The following is an 18,755-nucleotide window of genomic DNA, read 5'->3' as shown; positions in this document are numbered from 1 at the left end:
GAATGAATGAAAAAACATTAAGTGCTGCCACATGTGCCAAGCACTAAGGTAAAAGCTGGATATAAAAAAATAAAAATTAAAAAAAAAACTTAAGATGGCCTCATCTCAAGGAGCTTATACTCTAGCTGGAGGGAGATGGGCACATAAGAGAAAGTTCAGCTTCAGGGAGAAAGAAAAAGCCTAGAAGTCCTAAGGAGACAGCAGTTAAGAGTAGCAGAGAGGTGATCAGGATGGTGAGGAGACAAAGGACCATATGAGAACTGGTTTAAAGAATGTTTAGCCCAGAGAAGACACAGGGACCACAACTGTTATCTTCACACACGTGAAGGGCTATCTTGGTGTAGATGGTGTAGACTTATTCTGTGAGTCCTTGAAGGACCCAGTAGTAAGAAGCTAGAAAGGATTTCCTAACATTGAGAATCATCTAACAACTGAATGGGCCACTCTGAGTTCTGAACTTGGAAGATCAATCAGCAAGCATTTATTAAGCACCTGCTACACATGCAAGGCACTGTGCTAGGTTCTGGAAATACAAATGAAATTCATTCCTGCCTTCAAGGAGCTTATGTATTCCAATGGGCACAAACCACGTAAAAAGAAAATATTCAATGGAACGTGAGGAAGGGGGCACTAGCAGCTGAGGAACAAGGAATAAGTATCATGTGATGCTTGGACTAAGGTTTAAAATAAGCTGGGGATCTAAAGAAGCCAAGATAAGAAAGTACATTCCAGGCATGAGAGGTGGCCCATTCAAAGAGAGAGACAGGACATGGAAATGTCTTTTATAGGAACAGTAAACAGGCCAATTCTGTTGGATCGAAGAGTGTGTGAAGGGTAGTAATGAGTAATAAGTTTGGAAAGGTAGGCTGGAGCCATATGGCAAATGGCTTTAATTGTCAAATGAAGGAGTTTGCATTTGATCCGAGAGGCAATAAGAAGCAATGGAGCTTTCTGAGCTTTGGAAGGACATGGATAGACCTGTGCTTTAGCATTGTCATTTTGGCAGCTACGTGGAGGAGAGATTTGAGAGGACAGAGATTTGAGTCATGGAGAATAATTGGGAGGCTAGAAAAATAGTCCAGACAAGAGGTGATAAGGTTCTAAATGAGGGTGGCATCCACCTAAGGGGAGAGAAGAGGGCACAATGGACAAGATGATGTGGAGTTAGAATTGGTAAGACTGATTCAATGTGGGGTGGAGGGTGAGAAAGAATGAAGAATCAAGGATGATTTCAAGGCTGCAAATTTGAGTGACTAAAAGAAAGGTCGAGTTAAGAAGAGGGAAAAATATTGAGTTCTGATTTGAATGTGTTGAGTTTGTTGTATCTTTGGTATGTCTAATTGGAAAAGTCTTCTAAGTAGCTGGTCAGGTAGAATTAATGCTCAGAAGAACTGGATATACAGAAATGGGAGTCATCTTTTACAGGTATGATAACTGAAGCCATGGGAGCTGATAATGTCATTGAGAGAAGGAAGAGAGAGAAGAGGGCCCAGGACAGATATCTGAGGAACAACCAGGGGGAAGAGGCTATGACATAGTTGGTGATACAGCAAAAAGACTGAGGAGCGGTCAGACAGGTGGAAAGAGAAAAGAGCGCGGTCACAAAAATGCAGAGAGGGGATCAGAATGTAGGAGGAGTGGGTAGACGGTCAACACTGCCAAATGCTACAAAGAAGTCAGGATGAGGCCAGAGAAAATGCCATTGGACTTGAGTGACCATTAGTAACTTGGAAGAAAACAATTTCAATTGACTAATGAGATAAAAATAGAGTTACAAAAGGTTGAGAAGTGAGACAAGAGAAAATGGAAACAAGTGTAAACAGTGGACAGAACCAGGAGGATGGGCAGAAGGTGCAGAGGCAAATTTAAAGCTGATCAGGGAAAACTTCCTCCAATTAGAGCTTCACAGCAGTAGAATGGGATGCCTTGAGAAGCAGTCCTACCTTGGATGTCTTCAAACAGAACCACTAGTCAGTTATGTGACAGTGGGGAGCTAAACCTCAAAAAGGCCCTTTCTAACAGATGCTCCCCTCATTCTCTTCTTACCCCCTGTAGCCAATCTGGCTTCTGACCTCATCATTCTACCAAACCTGCTCTCTCCAAAGTTATCAAAGATGTCTTAGTCACCAAATCTAATGGCCCTTTCTCAGTGTTCCTTCTCCTTGACCTCTCTGCACACTTCGACGTTGTTGATCACCCTCTCCTCCTTAATACTCTCTAGGTTTTCATGACAACACTCTCTTGTGGTTCTCCTTTTCCCTATTGGACCATTCCTCTGTCTCCTTTGCTGGACTCTCCTCCAAATCAGGTCCTCTAACCATAAGTGTCCCTTGGGCTTATGTCCTGGGTCCTCTTCTCTTCTCCCTCTATACTACTTCACTTGGTGATCTCATCAACCCCCATGGATTCAATTGTCATCTCTATGCTGATGATTCTCAAATCTCCCTTTTCTGCCCCAAACTCTACTGATATCCCATCTCACATCTTCAACTGCCTTTCAGACATCTCAAACTGGATGCACAGTAAACACCTTAAACTCAATATGTCCAAAACAGAACTCATGATCTTTCCCCCTAAACCCTCTGCACCTCCTACTTTCCCTAGTACTGTAGAGGGCAAGACCATTCTTTTAGTCCCTCAGGCTCACAACTTAGGAGTTATCTTGGATTTTTCACTATCTTTCACAACCCATATCCAAGCGGCAGCCAAGATCTGTCGATTTCACCTTTGCAACATCTCTCCAATATGCCCCCTTCTCTCCTCTGATGCTGCTACCATCTTGGTACAGCAATCATCATCTCATACCTGGATTACTACAATAGCCTGCTGGTGGCTACCTTCATTCAGCCACTAATGTGATTTTCCTAAAGTGAACATCTACTTATGTCACCCCTCTACTCAATGAACGTTAGTGCCTTCCTGTTTCCTCCAGGAGCAAATACAAAATGTTCTATTTGACATTCAAAACCCTCCATAACTTAGCCTCCTTCTACCTTTCCAGTCTTCTTACTCTCTGACACATACACTTTGACCCAACGACACTAGTCTCCCGGCTGTTCCATTAACAAGACACTCCGTTCTCTAGGTCTCTTGGCATTTCCTCTGGCTGTCTCCTGACATGCCTAGAATGTTCTTCCTCCTCTATTATGTCTAACTTCCCTGGATTCCTTTAAGTCCCAACTAAAATCTCACCCTTCTTAACTCCAATGTCTTGCCTCTGTTAATTATCTCCTATTTATCCTGTATGTAGCTTACTCTGTATGTATTTATTTGCATGTGGTCTCCCCCGTTAGACTGTAAGCTCCTTGAGGGCAGGGCCCTTTTTTTTTTTTTTGCTTCTTCTTGTATTTCCAGTGCTTAGCACAGTGCCCGGTATATAGTATGCACTTAACAAATATTTATTAACTAATTAATTGTGTATAGGTTGGCCGCTGCAAATTCTGTGATGCAGTGATTCTTGGTTTGAAGAGAGAAAGTAGAGGCAACAATTGTAGATGGCTTTTTCAAGGAATTTGGTGAAGAAAGAAAGAAGAGATACAGGATGATAGCTGACAAAGGATGATAAGACCTAGTGATGGTTTTATTTTAAAGGATAGAAAGATTTGGTTATATTTACATATATATAATTTATATTATATTATATTATATTATATTATATTATATTATATTATTTATTTATTAATTATATTATTTATATTATATTTATACTTATTTATATTATATTTATATTTATTTATTTATTTATAGTTACATTATTTATATTATATTATATATTTATATATAGTTACATTATTTTTATTTATTTCATATATATTTATATATAAATATATTCTATATATTTATAAGTGTCCAGACTAATAGACAGGAAGAGCTTTAATATTATCAATAGAGAAAGGATAATAGTAGCAGGAATTTTCTAGAGAAGATGGGGGAAAATGAGATCAAGGATCCATGAAGTGGTACTGATGTTGCTGAGAAGGGCCACCTCTTCATCAAAGTAGTAAGCAGAGGAAGAAATAGTGAGTGATGGCGTCAAGGGCCTGAGAAGAGGAGGAGGTATCATCAGATGAGGACAAGAGGAGAAAAGGGAGCTCTTGGGGAATGGGCTCAATTTTTCACTAAAGCATGAGGTTAGGGCTTCTGCTAAGAGAGTAGGGGATAGTGTTACAAGGGGCTTGAAGGAAGAAAATATGGAACAGCCTTTGTGGAAAGTGGGATAGAGAATTAATTAAGGAAGACTAAAAGAACTACCTTGTTGAAATAAGTCCCCAGTTGGGGTTAAATAATGTAAATTAATAGTGGATTTCAGCCCAATTGCATGTCTTCCTCCAGCTCCATTCAGCAACACATCAGTAGGGTTGGAGGAGGCAAATGGTAGGCATATCCAGAGTTGTGGCTTGGTGATGCATGCGCACTGACAGGACATGGGAGCGAGGGATTGCAAAGGAAAAGACAGGTAGAGTTGAACTGGTTCACTAAGGGGTGAAGATTATGAAGACAGAAAAACAGTGCCAGAGCAGTGATGAGGGCCTGGCAATATAATAAAGGGTGAAAGGATTATGGGTGATGGTAAAGACAAAGAATAGGTTTGGGAGGAGTAATGACAGGGAAATATGGAATGACAGGCTGTGAGCACATAAGGGAATGTGTCAGAGTTCTTGATCATAGACGTGGAACACTTGTGGGTGATGGCAAGATCAAGGAGGGGACTGTTCCTGTATGTAACTCAAGCAGAATGGAGGTGTAGGCTGTGAGAGTTGAGTAGATTGAAGAAAAGGGAAGTTAGAGCATTTGAAGGAGCAACTCTGTGCGTGTATGTGTATATGTGTGTGTGTGTGTGGGTGTGTGCATGTATCTCTGTGTTTGTGTACGTCTAAGAACAGGAGCTGGTGTGAAAAGTGGGACTGTGAGCCAGACACTCAAGGCCTGTGGAGAAATAAGGGAAAGTGTCCTGGGAGTTGGTAGATAACTAGCCATCGAGATCTTTATCTTCTGATAAATTTGAATAAAATAAACCTCAGAGGAGGAGAGGTTGCTGAGTGATGTAGGTAGAGGGAAAGTCTAGTAATAGCAACAGGAAACAGAGTATTCTAAGTCCACCTCAGGGACCAGTGAGTCAGGCAGGGAAGAAAAGAAGACAATGAGAGAAGACACAACTAGGCCTGGAAAGGAAGGCCCAGAGATAGAGTATCCTCAGGTGGAAGCCAGTGAGTACTGAAATATGGAAAAATAATGAGAGGAAAAGGTCTGAAAGGAAGACACAGGGACCATAACTATGATTTCACTGTTACACAGAACTCTGGTGATGAAATTCTATCAAGGGAACTTAGAATCTTGAAGACATGCCTATAGCAGAGATATTAAACACTATGGCACTGAGGCAATCAGATGAAAATGTAATTGGGAAATATCTAATAAAACATAGATAATGTTAAGTGGTGGTTTTCTAAATCACTATGTGGCTCACGGGGATCATTATGTATGGCTTACTGGTTTTGTTTCTATTTGAATTTGACACCATGGGCCCTAGAGAACAGAAGCATTCAGTGACTTACCCAGGTTCATACATCCAGTGTATGTCAGGGGTGGGACTTGAACCCAGCCATTCCTGGCTTGAAGACTAGCTCTCTATCAACTATACCATACTGCTGGAATTTTGTTAATTATAGAGAGAAGGAGCAGCCAGATATGGGTGGGTGTTGCTACGGGCAGGATTACAGGGACTGTCCCAAACAGGAAAGAGTTAGAATAGGTGACCTCTCAAGTCAACTCCAGTTCTAAATCCAATCCTCCTATGATTAGACTCATCATCATCTTGCTCACAAGGCCTAATATCCTACAATTCTAAATTGCAGGCAAACAGATTTCAAGCAAGTACAAAGAAACACTCCATAATAATCAAAGCTGTCTCAGAGTGGAAAGGGCTCCCGGAGTCTCTGGAGGTCTTTAAGACCACTTGTGGTAGATGTTAATTCTTGCTCAAATAAGGTTGGGATATGTGACCTCTGAGACTCTTTCTAATTGTGAAATTGTGTTTTTCTCTTTTCATAGTTTTCCCCTAGAAAAGGAAGGGGGAGAGGGAGGAGGGAGAGATTGGGAAGGGAGGAATCAATTTTCAAGATTCTATCTTCATTCCACCTGACTTCACAGTAAAAGGAAAAAAAAAATCCCTATTGCTTATCTTGGCTTTTCAACTGTGTCAGCTGCATGGTCCCCGCCCACCGTTTCCATTGTGATGGGAATAATTGGGCCTTCCAAAGAAGCCAAGAACAGAATTGCACCCATTCTGGGAGACCCCACATCGCCCCACATCCTATTGTACAAGGCCGTGTTGTTATCTGACTGGTGCAGAAATATAAATTAAGACTTTTTATGCACATTCCACAATTATGCTGCATTACAAGGATCCCTCCTTTCTTCTCCCACCCTGCCATCCCGCCCCTATCTGGCCTAACTCACAGTTAATAATAGCTCTCAATTCCACATCACTTTAAAGGTTCACAAAGCGCTTTCTACAAGGGAAGGAAGAGGAACAGGACAAGTGTAGTTTCCATATAGAGAAACTGAGGTTCAGAGGGGAAACAGCTTGCCCAGGGTCATACATATAATGGGACAAAAAGGGAACAGAGAGAAGACATGGGAAAAGTTAGGGGAATCCACAGTAGTAGGGGAGTGGCTCCCAGCCAATGACCCCAATTTCTGTTAATTATAATCCCTCATATATACAGAGTCTTAGTGTAAAGGGTATCTAATGCTGAAGTCACCAGATTAACACTGAACAAAAACTTCCAAGTCTGGGCTATGTCAATGACTTGCTGTGTGACCACAGACAAGTCATTACTATCTCTTAGACCCTCGCTACCTGCATTCACAGAATCAGATTGGAAACTCTGGACCTGGAAGGAACCTTGAAAATCATTTACTCCCCTTCCCACACTTTACCAAGGAAGAAATTTCAATCCAGAGGGACTGTGCCCCAAGGTCAGGGTTAGTGTCCCAAGATTGGATTATCTTCTGTTCTTTCAGCCAGCCTCCTGGAGAAGAGGAAATTTTGTATGAGTGACCAAAGGATAGAAAACAAGAATTTGGGCTTGGCTCTAGCTTACCAAGAAAACTGAAAGTAGACAGGTTTTCTCCCAGGTGTTAGCATCCCACAGCCTTTAACCACAAGGGTCTCATAATTCCTGACACAGACCCACTTAAGAGAATAGAGACCATCAGAAGGTATTAGCAATAATGACTCAATAATCCACATTTATATAATGCTTTAGGTTTACAAAGCACTTTCCTAATAACAATTCTTCAAGATGCATCAGGCTAATATTGTGTCCACCTCACATACATAAAAAATAAGGTCACAGAACCTTTAAAAGTTAAAGCCAGAACTTAAACCCAATCTTTGCTGATGCTAGAGCTAGAAGGTCTCTTATCATAACACCTTCTTTCTTCCCTCATGCCAAAGCACCTTCTGACCTGCGACACAGAGGCATCACTCATATAGCCTTTTCTGTAGGTGGTGACTAAGACCTCAGGAAGCTAATACAGAAGGCCAATACATAAGCCCTTCCTCAGGGACATGAATGATGCAGGGGAACATTGAAACAGATACAAAGTGAAGAAGACTCCCCAGAGTCACACAGTCCTACCACATACCAAATATGATTTTATGTGAGCTAACATCCCCCTGTTCACCCACTCAGCTCTGCAGTCACAATATAAGGGCCAATGTTAACTGTGTCCTGGCAGGAACATAATCCAGGCTGAACAGGAAGGGGCAAGCAGATGCGCCAGACCAAAAAAGCGGGCTTCCCTTGCTTTTCCAAGCACCCACCAAAGAAGAGAGAGGCTGGTGCCATCTTTAAGTCCCATGGAGAAAGCTGTTGCCTTCTTGACCTCATAGCTCAAGTGCCCTGTATCACTGTTTGTGCTAATATGGGGTTGTGGGAGCAAATATCAGAGCAAATTGGGACTGCAATGGCTTCTACTTTCCACTACTAATATCTCAGGGAGACATAGAGCAGGGGAAAGGAGGGGAAGATTTGCTGGAATTTTTTTTAATAGATTAAAAATAAGAGAGAAAAAGCCTCTGATACATGTCTAACCCTTCCTAGAGGACCCCAAGGTAGGAATGAAAGCATTCTTCTGCACATATATAAAGAGTTTCTAATAACAACCTTTATATCATAAAGTCCTATCTCTTATGTGACCTTGGGCAAATCACTTAAACCTCCCTGGGGCCCAGTTTCCTCATCAGTTGGCCTAGACAGCCTCTGAGGGTCCCTTCCTTCTCCAAACCTGGGATCCTAGATATTCCTATATCTGTTGCCAGTACAATTTCTTCCTTTGTATAATATTCTTGACATGCACACTCTATCTTCTAGCAAAGGGAAATACTTTTATGAAGCCACAGCCCCACAGGCCATGGGTTTGTCTTCCAAGGATGGTAGAAGGTACCAGCCATACACTCTCACACAGTCCACTCCTTTTTATGGCTACTTACATCTGATAAAACCAGCAAGGAAAGGACTCAGTCTGTGGCTTGGGTCCTGGTTCCCTCTGGGACCATAATCAGGGGTGAATCCGTGAACAGGGTTAGAGTTCAGTCTGGGATAGCCTTTGAAGCTCAATGTGTGGTCAGAGTTGGAGCTCAGTTTGGGGCCAGGAACTGGGGCTCAGTCTATGACCTGGGTTAGAGTTCAGTCTGGGCCTGGAGCTAGTCTGAGACCAGGATTTGGGTTTAGCAGATGACCAAGGTCAGGATCCAGTACGTGATGAAGGTCAGAGCTCATTCAGTGTCCATAATTAGACATTAGAGGAAGGATAATCAGGCACTGAAATTTCAGTTACTTAAAAAGAAATTTAATTCAATTGACTCTGAAAATCATAGAAAGTTAAAGCTAGATGTTCCTTAGGGATCCTCCAGGGATCTTAGACCAGGGATTCTGAACCTTGTTTTATGTCATGGACCCCCTTGGGCAGTCTGGGGAAGCTCCTGGACCTTTTCTCAGAATAACAAAATAAAATATAGAAAATTATAAAAGTAACCAATTGTAATGAAATAGTCATCAAAATATAAAAAAAAAAGTTCACAGATTCCAGATTAAGAATCCCTGATCTAACACAAGCTTTTATTTGAATAGAATAGAAAACATGAGGCCTAAAGAAGGAACTGATCTATCCAAGATCACCAAGCAACTCAGGAGCGGAGCCAGGACTAGAACCAAGGTCTAAAATGTCTATTAAGCTCCATTCTATCTGCAGTTGTCCCAGGTCAAATCTTGGGCCTCTTGCCTAGATCCTGACCTCTGACTGCTCACATTTCAGATTTCAAAACTTTGCTTCCCAATCTTCTAGGCCATCGGACAAAGTGGATCCTACTGGTCTACCTTATACAGAAGCAGCCTGATACAATGGGTGAGCCCTGAATATAGCATTGAGAGAGCAGGGTTCATGGAACCTTTAACCAGGCCAGTTGTAGTAAGGACATCACACATAAGATGTAAACTTTAGAGTGCTATGTAAATTCTAGCCTTATTATCATAATGATTGCTGTGAGACAATAAATGTAAACAGTTTTAAAGTGTTAGGCAGATGTATGTTACTATTATTATTACAAATAATCTTAGAGTTTGAAAGGACCTCCAAGGCCAATTAACACAACCCTGTAACCCAAATCGCAAATCTTCTCTATACTGACCCCAAAAGCACACGATCCAGTCTCTACTGGAAGACTTCTTATAACAGGGAACTCACTCCCTACTATAGCAGTCAATTCCATTTTTGCATGACTTTGATTATCCAGGAGGTTTTGTGTTTGGCTTTGGTTTTATTAGTGGTTGTGTTTCCCCTCCTATATTGTGCTGAATTCTAAATCTTGAAAACTTCTCCATAGTGGTCCTATTTCTAGCCTCTGGGGCCAAACAAAACAAACCAAATCCCTCTCCCACAGGACAAGCCTTCAGATGCTTAAGAGAGTTCTCATGTACCTCCTCCAAGTCTTCTCCAAGCTGAAAATCCCCAGAACCTGCATATGGCCCCGGCTCACCATCCTTCACCATCCTCACTGGCCTCCTTACTCACTTTCCAATTTGTCAATATCCAAACTAAACTGAATCCAGTGCTCTAGGACAGAGATGGCAATCTGTCCGGTAAGTTATAAAGCCATGGAGAGTCTCTGCCTTAAGGTGCCTTCTAGCTTTGATTGTTATATTCTAAGAAGGAAGGAAACAAAGAATTTTTGTTGTTGCTGTTGAATTGTTCCAGTCGTGTCCAACTCTTCATGACCCCATTTGGGGCTTTTGTGGCAAAGATACTGGAATGATTTGCCATTTACTTCTCCAGTTTATCATACAGATGAGAAACTGAGGCAAACAGGGTTAGGCGACTTGGCCAGGGTCATCCAGCCAGTAAATGTCTGAGGCCAGATTTGAACTCAAGGAGATGAACCTTCCTTACTTCAGGCCCAATTCAATACACTGCACCACCTAAGCACCTATTACATGCCTGACACTTTGTGCTAAGCACTTCCATAAATAAAGTACCTTCTAGCTAGGTGGTGCCATAGTGCATAGAGAAGAGAAGACTCACCTTCCTGAGTTCAAATCCAGCCTCAGGCACTTACTGGCTGTGCGACCCTGGCCAAGTCATTTAACTTTGTTTGCCTCAGTTTCCTCATCTGTAAAATGAGCTGCAGAAGAAAATGGCAAACCACTCTAGTATCTCTGCCAAGAAAACCCCAAATGGAGTCACAGAGAGTTGGATATGACTAAAACAACTCAACAACAACAACAGAGCTCTAACATAATATGAATCCATGATTCTATGATGAAAACAATCCTGCACCTGGCCTCTTCACTAAGCTATTCCCAGGATCAAAGACTCATAGCCCGAGAGCTGGCCTCAGAGGCCATCTAATCCAATCCCGTTATTTTTCAGATGAGGATACGGAGGCTCAGAATGGATATGTGACTTGCCCAAGGTCACAAAGTTGATAAATATCAGAGGCAGGACTGCAACCAAGGTCCTCTGATTCTAAAGCCAACGGATGTTCTTTTTACTCTCCCAACCTGCCTACTTATTGTGAGGACAAAATGAGAAAATGCAGCAGAAAGCACTAACTCTAATGTGCTACGTGAGTCTGTTATCAAACTACCTTGTATTTAACTAGTTTGTATTTACTCTCTTTACAACTCTTCTGTATATACTTATGTATGTCCTTGTTATGTCCCCTATCAGAAGGGAAGCTCTTTCCAGTAGGATTGTTTCATTTCATTCATTGCCTTGGTACCCCTACACCTAATACAGGGCCTGGAACATAGTAGGATAGGATTATCAGAGTACACACACACACACGCACACGTGTGTGCACATACATGTTAGTGATTGAAAACTCCCTGGAATCAGGGATAAGGACCACAAAGACTTGGGGGGCCATCTCCCCACTCCCTCCCCACTCACCACCTTGTGTATGAACACCCTATGTTTCTGGGACACCATTATAATGGAATATTAATTTAATGCCTGCATCTTTTGCTAAGGTCAAGACAGGAGGACTTTTTGTACATGAAAAAATAAATATTAATCCCTCTATGGTTGAGAAAGGAATATGAAAAGGGGGTTGATTAAAGAGGCTAAGAGGATTTGCCTAGGGTATTCTCCAGTGGTAATTTCCTGGAGAGGTAGGCCGGCCAGATGGCAAAATTCCCTGCTTTCTTTCTCCATTGGCCTCTAACCTGGAGGAAAAGCCAGGTACAAAAGGCAAAGGCTGGTGCCAACCAGAATGCATTTATAAGTGAAATTATGAGCAAACTCATGTGTGTGGCTGGTATAACTCTTTAACTGAGGTGGAGGTAAGCCAAGCAGAGGGATGCTTTTTAGTTGGCATTACAACTGCCACTAGTAATATCAACGGGGAGGGAGGGAGGGAGGGAGGGGGAGACAAACAGACAGACAGAGACAGAGAAGAGAGAGACACAGAGAGAGAAACAGAGAGAGAGAGAGAGAGAGAGAGAGACAGCACGCAGTTAGGGAGCTTAGAGACCACCTAGAACACCCCATTCATTTTACAGATAAGGAAACAAGACTCAAAGAGGACGTCTCAAGGGCACACAGGTAAGTGGGTAATAAAGTAGAACTTGAACTCAGGTCCTTCCCCTAAAATACAGTGTTGCTTTAGCTAGCCTCCTCCCCTCCTCCCCACCCATCAGAGGCCCTGGCCTAGATCTCTGTTCCCTCCCCCTCCCTGGCTCCCTGGGCCAGGGTCAGCCCCATACCAGCAGGGTACCAACCATCATCATCCTGTCCACAGATGCTACCACCAGTGCTCTCCTCACCACATCTCCCTCAGCGGTAACCTCCATCACTGCTACCATGATCACCAGGCCTGAAAGAACAGTGAGTCCAGGGAAGTCTCACTGCCCCCAGGCCTTCTGACTCTGTCCCAGGCCTCTAGCACTCTGCCCTATCAGTTCCCTCTATCCTTTGCTCTCCCTTCTTTCTTTCCTTCTCAGTTACTCTTCCTATAGTCCCATAGCCATGCAGCTGTCCCCAAAATGAAAAGTTCTAAACCCATCTGTCCCTTTCTATCCATCTCCACAGCTCCAACCCTACTGCAGGCCTTATCATCTTCTGCCTAAAATACTACAGTATCATCCCTCAATCTAGTCTTGGCCCTTCCATTTCGGCCTACGTGTATTACCAGACTCATCTCCCTAACACATAGCTCTGACCAAATCACCCCTGCTCAAGAATCTTATGTGGCTCCCTACTGCTTAAAAGATAATGTCCAAGCTTCTCACCCTGGAATTCAAGATCCTCCATAATCTGGACCAACTCTCATCTCCTCTCTCTCCTATAGTACTGTCCACAATACCCTATGCACATTCCTAATCAATCAATAAGCTTTTATTAAGCACCTACTATGTGCTAGAGTCTAAGGCTCTAGCCCCTTAATTATGCTGCTCCCCCTGCTCCACAACACCCCTCTTTAACTCTCCTCTTACCCATCCTTCAGGGCACAGCTAAAGTGTCAACTTCTCTGGGAAGCTTCCCTTAACCCTGACCTTTCTCTTCTTCATCACAGTATCCCACTGATCTCTTCCCTCTCTGAATTCCTGTAGCACTTGCAATCTAGGACATCCATGAGGTCCTCAGGACAGACAGACAGACTGTTCTTTCTCACTCCACTGTATCTTATTTTCACCACCAGACAATTTGCTCCGGAAAGTAGTATTTTAATCACTTGGATTTTATTCCTTTCCATGGCCTCCACAGTGTCCAACTGAAGGCCCTGGACATAGTAAGTGTCCAAAGAATGTTTGAGGATTCATCAATAAGGGTGTGTAGTTCAGAGGAGCAGTGGGAGCCTTAGACTAGAGGCTCAGGAGGCCACGGTTTTAGCTTCAGCATAACCTCCCTGTGTGACCTTCAGCAAGTCTCTTCTCTCACCCATGGACCTCAGTAGGGCTTGAACCAGATGACCACTATGGTTGCTTTTTCCAGCATTTTAGGTCACATGACTGAGTGATGAAGAAGAGGAAGAAGGATAAGGAATAAGAGAAGGGGGAGGCAGCGAAACAAAGAGAGGAGAAAGGAGAGAAGAAAGAGGAGAGGTAGAAGGGAACGGGGATGAGAAGAAGGAATGTGGAAGAGAAGAAAGAAAAGGTAGAAAGGCAGAAAGAGAAAGGAGAGAAGGAAAAGGTAGAGGAGAAAGAGAGGTAGAAGATAAGTCAGAAGACAATGCCATCTTCTCTTTAGGACAGACCCTGGCAGTTGAGTTTCTGTTGTCTGGAGGGGAAGGCTGGCTTTAGATCAGGTGGGAAGGGCACTGGTTGGGGCAGAGACAACTTACCTCTCAGGGCCTCAAGACTGTAGCCCTCTGCTGGTCCAGCTTGGCAGGAGAAGGTCTTGGCTACCACCTGCTCCACGGGGGTGAGTGCCAGGGCCTGAGGTTTGCCCGAGCCAGGGCTGTGGGATGATTTGCGCAGGTCCCCCAGCTTCCTCCGCACCACAGCCCGCAGATCCCGCCATTTATGTTTCAGGTCCACTATGTCCCGACGACAATAACCCAAGGCATTCACTGCCTGCAAGATGCGGCTCCAGACTCGGTACTTCCGAGCTGGCTCGGCCTTCAGCAACCCCGTTCCAAAGAGAAGCTGGTGGTGCTTGGTGACTTTGGACACAAGCACTTCTGTTTCCTGTGGGCAGAAGTTGGGCTTCCTCTTCTTGGCCCGAGTGGCACTGGGCCCAGCCATTCTGCTCGGAGGGGTAGCCAGGATGTCCTTTTGGGGAGCACTGTAAAGGGAGGTAGGGTCAGGTGTCCAGTTGGCTTCCAGTGGGGAGCACAGCCCTGAAAAGGCACCAAAAGGCTAAGTGTTTAATGGATCTTTGAGAAGGCCCATTCATTACTAGGGACGGTGATTCCCAGGGGAATCTTCTGGGCAGGGTAGTAGGGTCCTGTCTTCATTTGTTCACCCTTAATCACTTTCCAAATCCTCTCCCCAAAGAGGTTCCTGGCAGACAGACTGATGGAGAGCAAGGGATGTGATAGATTCTGTATTCTGTCCAATACTTAGCGCACTGTTGGTGCCCAGGACAGGAAAATCTGAGTTCAAATCCCATCTCAGTCATTTACTGGCTGTGTGACCACAGGCAAGTCACGTAACCTCTGTTTGTCTCAGTTTCCTCACTTGTAAAATGAGAATGGATACAGCATGTACCTCCCTGGGTTGTTGTGAGGACCAAGATATCTGTCAAGTAATTTGCAAATGGGCAGCTAGGTGGCGCGGTGGATAGAGTGCCTGGCCTGGAGTCGAGAGGACCTAAGTTCAAATTTGGCCTAAGAGACTAACCCTGGGCAAGTCACTTGACCCTATTTGCCTCAGTTTCCTCATCTGTCAAATGAACTGGAGAAGGAAATGGCAAAACCACTCCAGGATCTTTGCTAAGAAAACCCCAAATCAGGTCAAAAAGCGGAGGGCATGACTGAAACAACTCAACAACAGCAGCCACACGAATGCTTTGGCTATATAAATTCCAGCCAGCTTTTAGAAGGGGAACTGGCCTTCGAATCAAGAGTCCTGAGTTCAAATTCCAGTTGTGACATTTATGAGCTCTATGAACCTGAACAAGTACATTTCCTCAACTGTAAAATAGCGGGGATGGATTAACTGGCCTCTTGTCCCTCCAAGCTCTATATTCTATGAATTCTTTCGGGGTCTCGGCTTCTCCAGGAAAGTCTTCATAATGGCTCCAGCCCTCTCTCATTTCTTTGTATCCCCCAATCTCTAACGGGGTATACTCCAGCACTTAGTTACCACACGGACTCACGTTCTCCTCCAAGAACTCAGCATGGCGTGGAAGTAGCCTTGGGCTCTCTGAAGCTCTGCCAGTGAAGCACAAACTCCAACAGGTTCACCCAAGTTGGAAGGGCTTCGAGTGTGGGCCCAAGTCGGGCTCTGGATCTTAACTCTGGCCACAGAGCAGCTGTGACTCAGAGCAGGGGAAATTATGGATACCCAAAGGAACAAAGTGTGGCATGTTATCTAATCTCGTGCTGTTAAACACAGACACAGATGCAGATATTGGGCTGTGTCTTATCTCTCCAACTAGACCCTATCACAGAATCACAGACTTGGAAAGACTTCAGAGGATATCCAGCATAATCCCCACCTAATCGGGAATCCCTTCTACATATCTCCAACAAAGGGTCATCCAGACTCTACTGAAAGAGTCACTACCTTCCAAAGCAGCCCATCCCATGTCTGGAACATCTTTCTCCCATCAATCTCTCTCCTGCTGATGGCCCCCTCCTCCCATTGGTGAGTCGCTGCTAGAACGTCCTTTTTGAGGAAGGGTCTCATTTAGCCATCCTCCATTCCTCTCCTAACTCTGCTTCCGACTCTCTGGACCCCATTGGGGGCTTTCTTGGCAAAGATACTGGAGAGGTTTGCCATTTCCTTCTCCAGTCCTTGCCCCCAAGTGAGCACCTCCTTCCCACCCCTACTTTATATAGCCCCCTTTTTATGTACTACCTTCACCCATTAGAATATAAGCTCCTTGAGGGCAGAAACTGACTTTACTTTTGCCTTTACTTGTATTCTCAGCACCCAGCACTGTGCCTGGCACGTGATGAGAGCTTAATAAATGCTTATTGACCAACTAATTCTAATGGTCCTATGGGATCAAGAAGAGGACATCTCTCCTATGTGATGACCCCATAATCTCTCACAGATCACAGAACCAGGACACCTTAAGAGTTAAAGGATACCTTAAAAATTATCTTGTTCTCCTAATTTTCAGGTGGACAAACTAAGGTTCAGAGTAGACAAGTGACATGACGTGACCAAAGTCAGACAATGTATATGGCCTCAGAGTCAGACTCAGACCTATCCTCACTCCCAGTTCAAGGCTTTCTACTGTGCCCCCCGACTCAGTTTCCCATGGCATGACTATGAATCCTGTCTCCTGAATCCCTACTTAGCTCTTCATAGAAGAAACCATGACCATAGCCTTTTTGCCTCCTCCAGAGTGGGGCTCAGCACAAGGTTATGCATGCAATATTTATTCACTAAATATTTTCTAAATATGAATAATGATATTTATGTTCATCTTAGCTTCTCTCTCTCCTCCCCAAGCTTCCCATCTGCCTGTCTCTTGTCTCTTGTCTGTGTGTATGTCTCTCTCTCCCTTTCCCACCCCACCCTCCATCATGTCCAGAGAAAGCCCAAGCTGCAAGGTTCTTATAAACCATCCAATCCAACTTCTCATTTTACAGAAGAGGAATTTGTTCAACGTCACACAAATGGAGAAAATGGCAAAGCCAGGGCTCAGCAAAGTTTCATCTTTCCTCTCTCCCTCTGTCTCTCTTCTTTATCTGTTTCCTTCTACATCTCCTTCTTTTCCCTCTCTCTCCCCCAGCTCAAAGCTCTCTCAAAACATTTGGAAAGCCATTTGGGTAAACAGTACTTAAAAATACAATACGCTCTCAGAAGGTAAGCAACAATGGAGCTGAACCTTTTTTCTTCCTCCTTTTCTTTTCTTTTTGACAATGGCTCCCCATCTCCACCTAAGTCCTTGGTCAATGAGACTAGGCAGGGTTAGGTTTACCCTCAAACACAGCCTGCAGCCTAATAAGAAATGATAAAAACTGTGTAAATCCAATACTCCCTTCCTTCCTCTCAAGCCCAGAAAACCATGAGGCAGAGAAGCACTGGGTAGAGAACAGGTGGAAGGCCAACTCTCTTTAAAGAAGCGTTCTGCCTCCGACTGAAAGGTGATGCTCTGTATTGCCAGCATGAAGCAAGGAATGAAAGGAAGTGATTTCCCCAGATTCTTTCCAGTCTGCCTCTGCATGCCTGATGCAGCATCTCATGGGTCCTCTTGTTGCCAGGCAGGACTGCACCTAAACAACTACAAGCAGGTACAACCTTCTCTGGGACTAGAGAAGACTCCACAGTCTCCCATTTTTACTGATACTAGCACAGAGCCCAAACCCTCAGCCTCCTCCAAGAAATCCTACTGATTTTCTAAACTAAATCTTCCCCTCCGTATTTCAACCCTGGGGTTGGCCATTCTGTCCATCGTGTGGATGGACCGCAACCCTTTGGACAACAGGAGGCAAACCCGAAGACACGTTGTTAGGAGCGCTTTGATAAATAGGACTCTCTCTGCTCCACTGGGACAGTTCCCATGAGCCTTCTCTACCTTCCTCAGATGACAACAGGGGCATCACCATGGAGACCCAAGTCTAGCAGGGACCACTCCCACAAAGGTATGGGCCCAGAGGGGTGGACACAATCAGGAAACTGTTTTTTGTGGAATGGGCATAGAACTAGGAGCTGGGAACCTATGTTCTTTCTTCTTCCATGGACCAGAATCCCAGAATCCTGAGATGTCACAGCTGAAAGTGACCTGACACAGAGATACTCAAACCTATGTCCTCCAACTCCAAGGCCATTTCTTCTTCTTCTGTGCTATGCTGTAAACCCCTCATTTTAGAGATGGGCAAAATAAGTCAGTGGGGAAACAACTTGCCCAAAGTCATCTGTTCAGGAAGGATAGATGCCAGGACTGGAATTCGGGTATTCTGACTACAAGTCTAGCTGTCTTTACCCTTGGTCAAGTCACTCACCTTTGCCACTAATCAATTCAATATAAGGAAGAACTTCCAAACTATCTGTGCAACCTTGGGAGAGACACTTAAATGCTGTTTGCCTCAGTTTCCTCAAATGTAAAATGTGGATCATAATTGCACGTATCACACAAGGTTGTTATGAGGATCAAATGAGATGATATCAGTAATACGCCAAACACAATACCTGGCACATTTTGTTGCTGTTTAGTCATTTTTCAGTTGTGTCTGACTCTTCGTGATGTCTTTTTGGGGTATTCTTGGCAAAGATACTGGAGTGGTTTGCCATTTCTTTTTTTAGCTCATTTTACAAATGAAGAAACTGAGGTAAACAGGGTTAAATGACTTGCCTAGCCTCACACAGCTAGTAAGTGACTGAGGCCAGTATTTGAACTCTGGTTGATGAGTCTTCCTGACTTTAGGCCCATCACTCTATCCACTGTACCATCTAGCTGCCTCACCTAGCACACAGTAGGCACTCTATAAATGCTTATCCTCTTCCTTTCTCTTCCCCTCCCTTCTCTTCTCCTCCTAGCCACAAATGAATAGACTTCATTAGGGAGTAGTGAGCTCCTCATTGCCAGAGGTGTTCAAGAAGTGGATACATGACCATCTGTCAGAGGTG

General features: G+C 44.0%; 1 protein-coding gene across 2 annotated transcripts in view; it reads right to left on the bottom strand.

The window, feature by feature from the left end:
- The window catches only part of TSNARE1 (t-SNARE domain containing 1), a 235,980-nt gene that overhangs the window by 198,747 nt on the left and 18,478 nt on the right, over positions 1 to 18,755 (bottom strand). For both annotated transcript variants that reach the window (XM_036741455.1, XM_036741456.1), the window contains exon 2: positions 13,850 to 14,347. In XM_036741455.1, coding sequence (XP_036597350.1) covers positions 13,850 to 14,347 — 498 coding nt within the window. The remainder of the gene's footprint in view (positions 1 to 13,849; positions 14,348 to 18,755) is intronic.

Source organism: Trichosurus vulpecula, chromosome 1 (genome assembly GCF_011100635.1).
Source record: "Trichosurus vulpecula isolate mTriVul1 chromosome 1, mTriVul1.pri, whole genome shotgun sequence".
Classification (NCBI taxonomy): domain Eukaryota; kingdom Metazoa; phylum Chordata; class Mammalia; order Diprotodontia; family Phalangeridae; genus Trichosurus; species Trichosurus vulpecula.
Note: the sequence above shows the minus strand (reverse complement) of the source record. Positions and strands in the feature narration are given on the sequence as shown.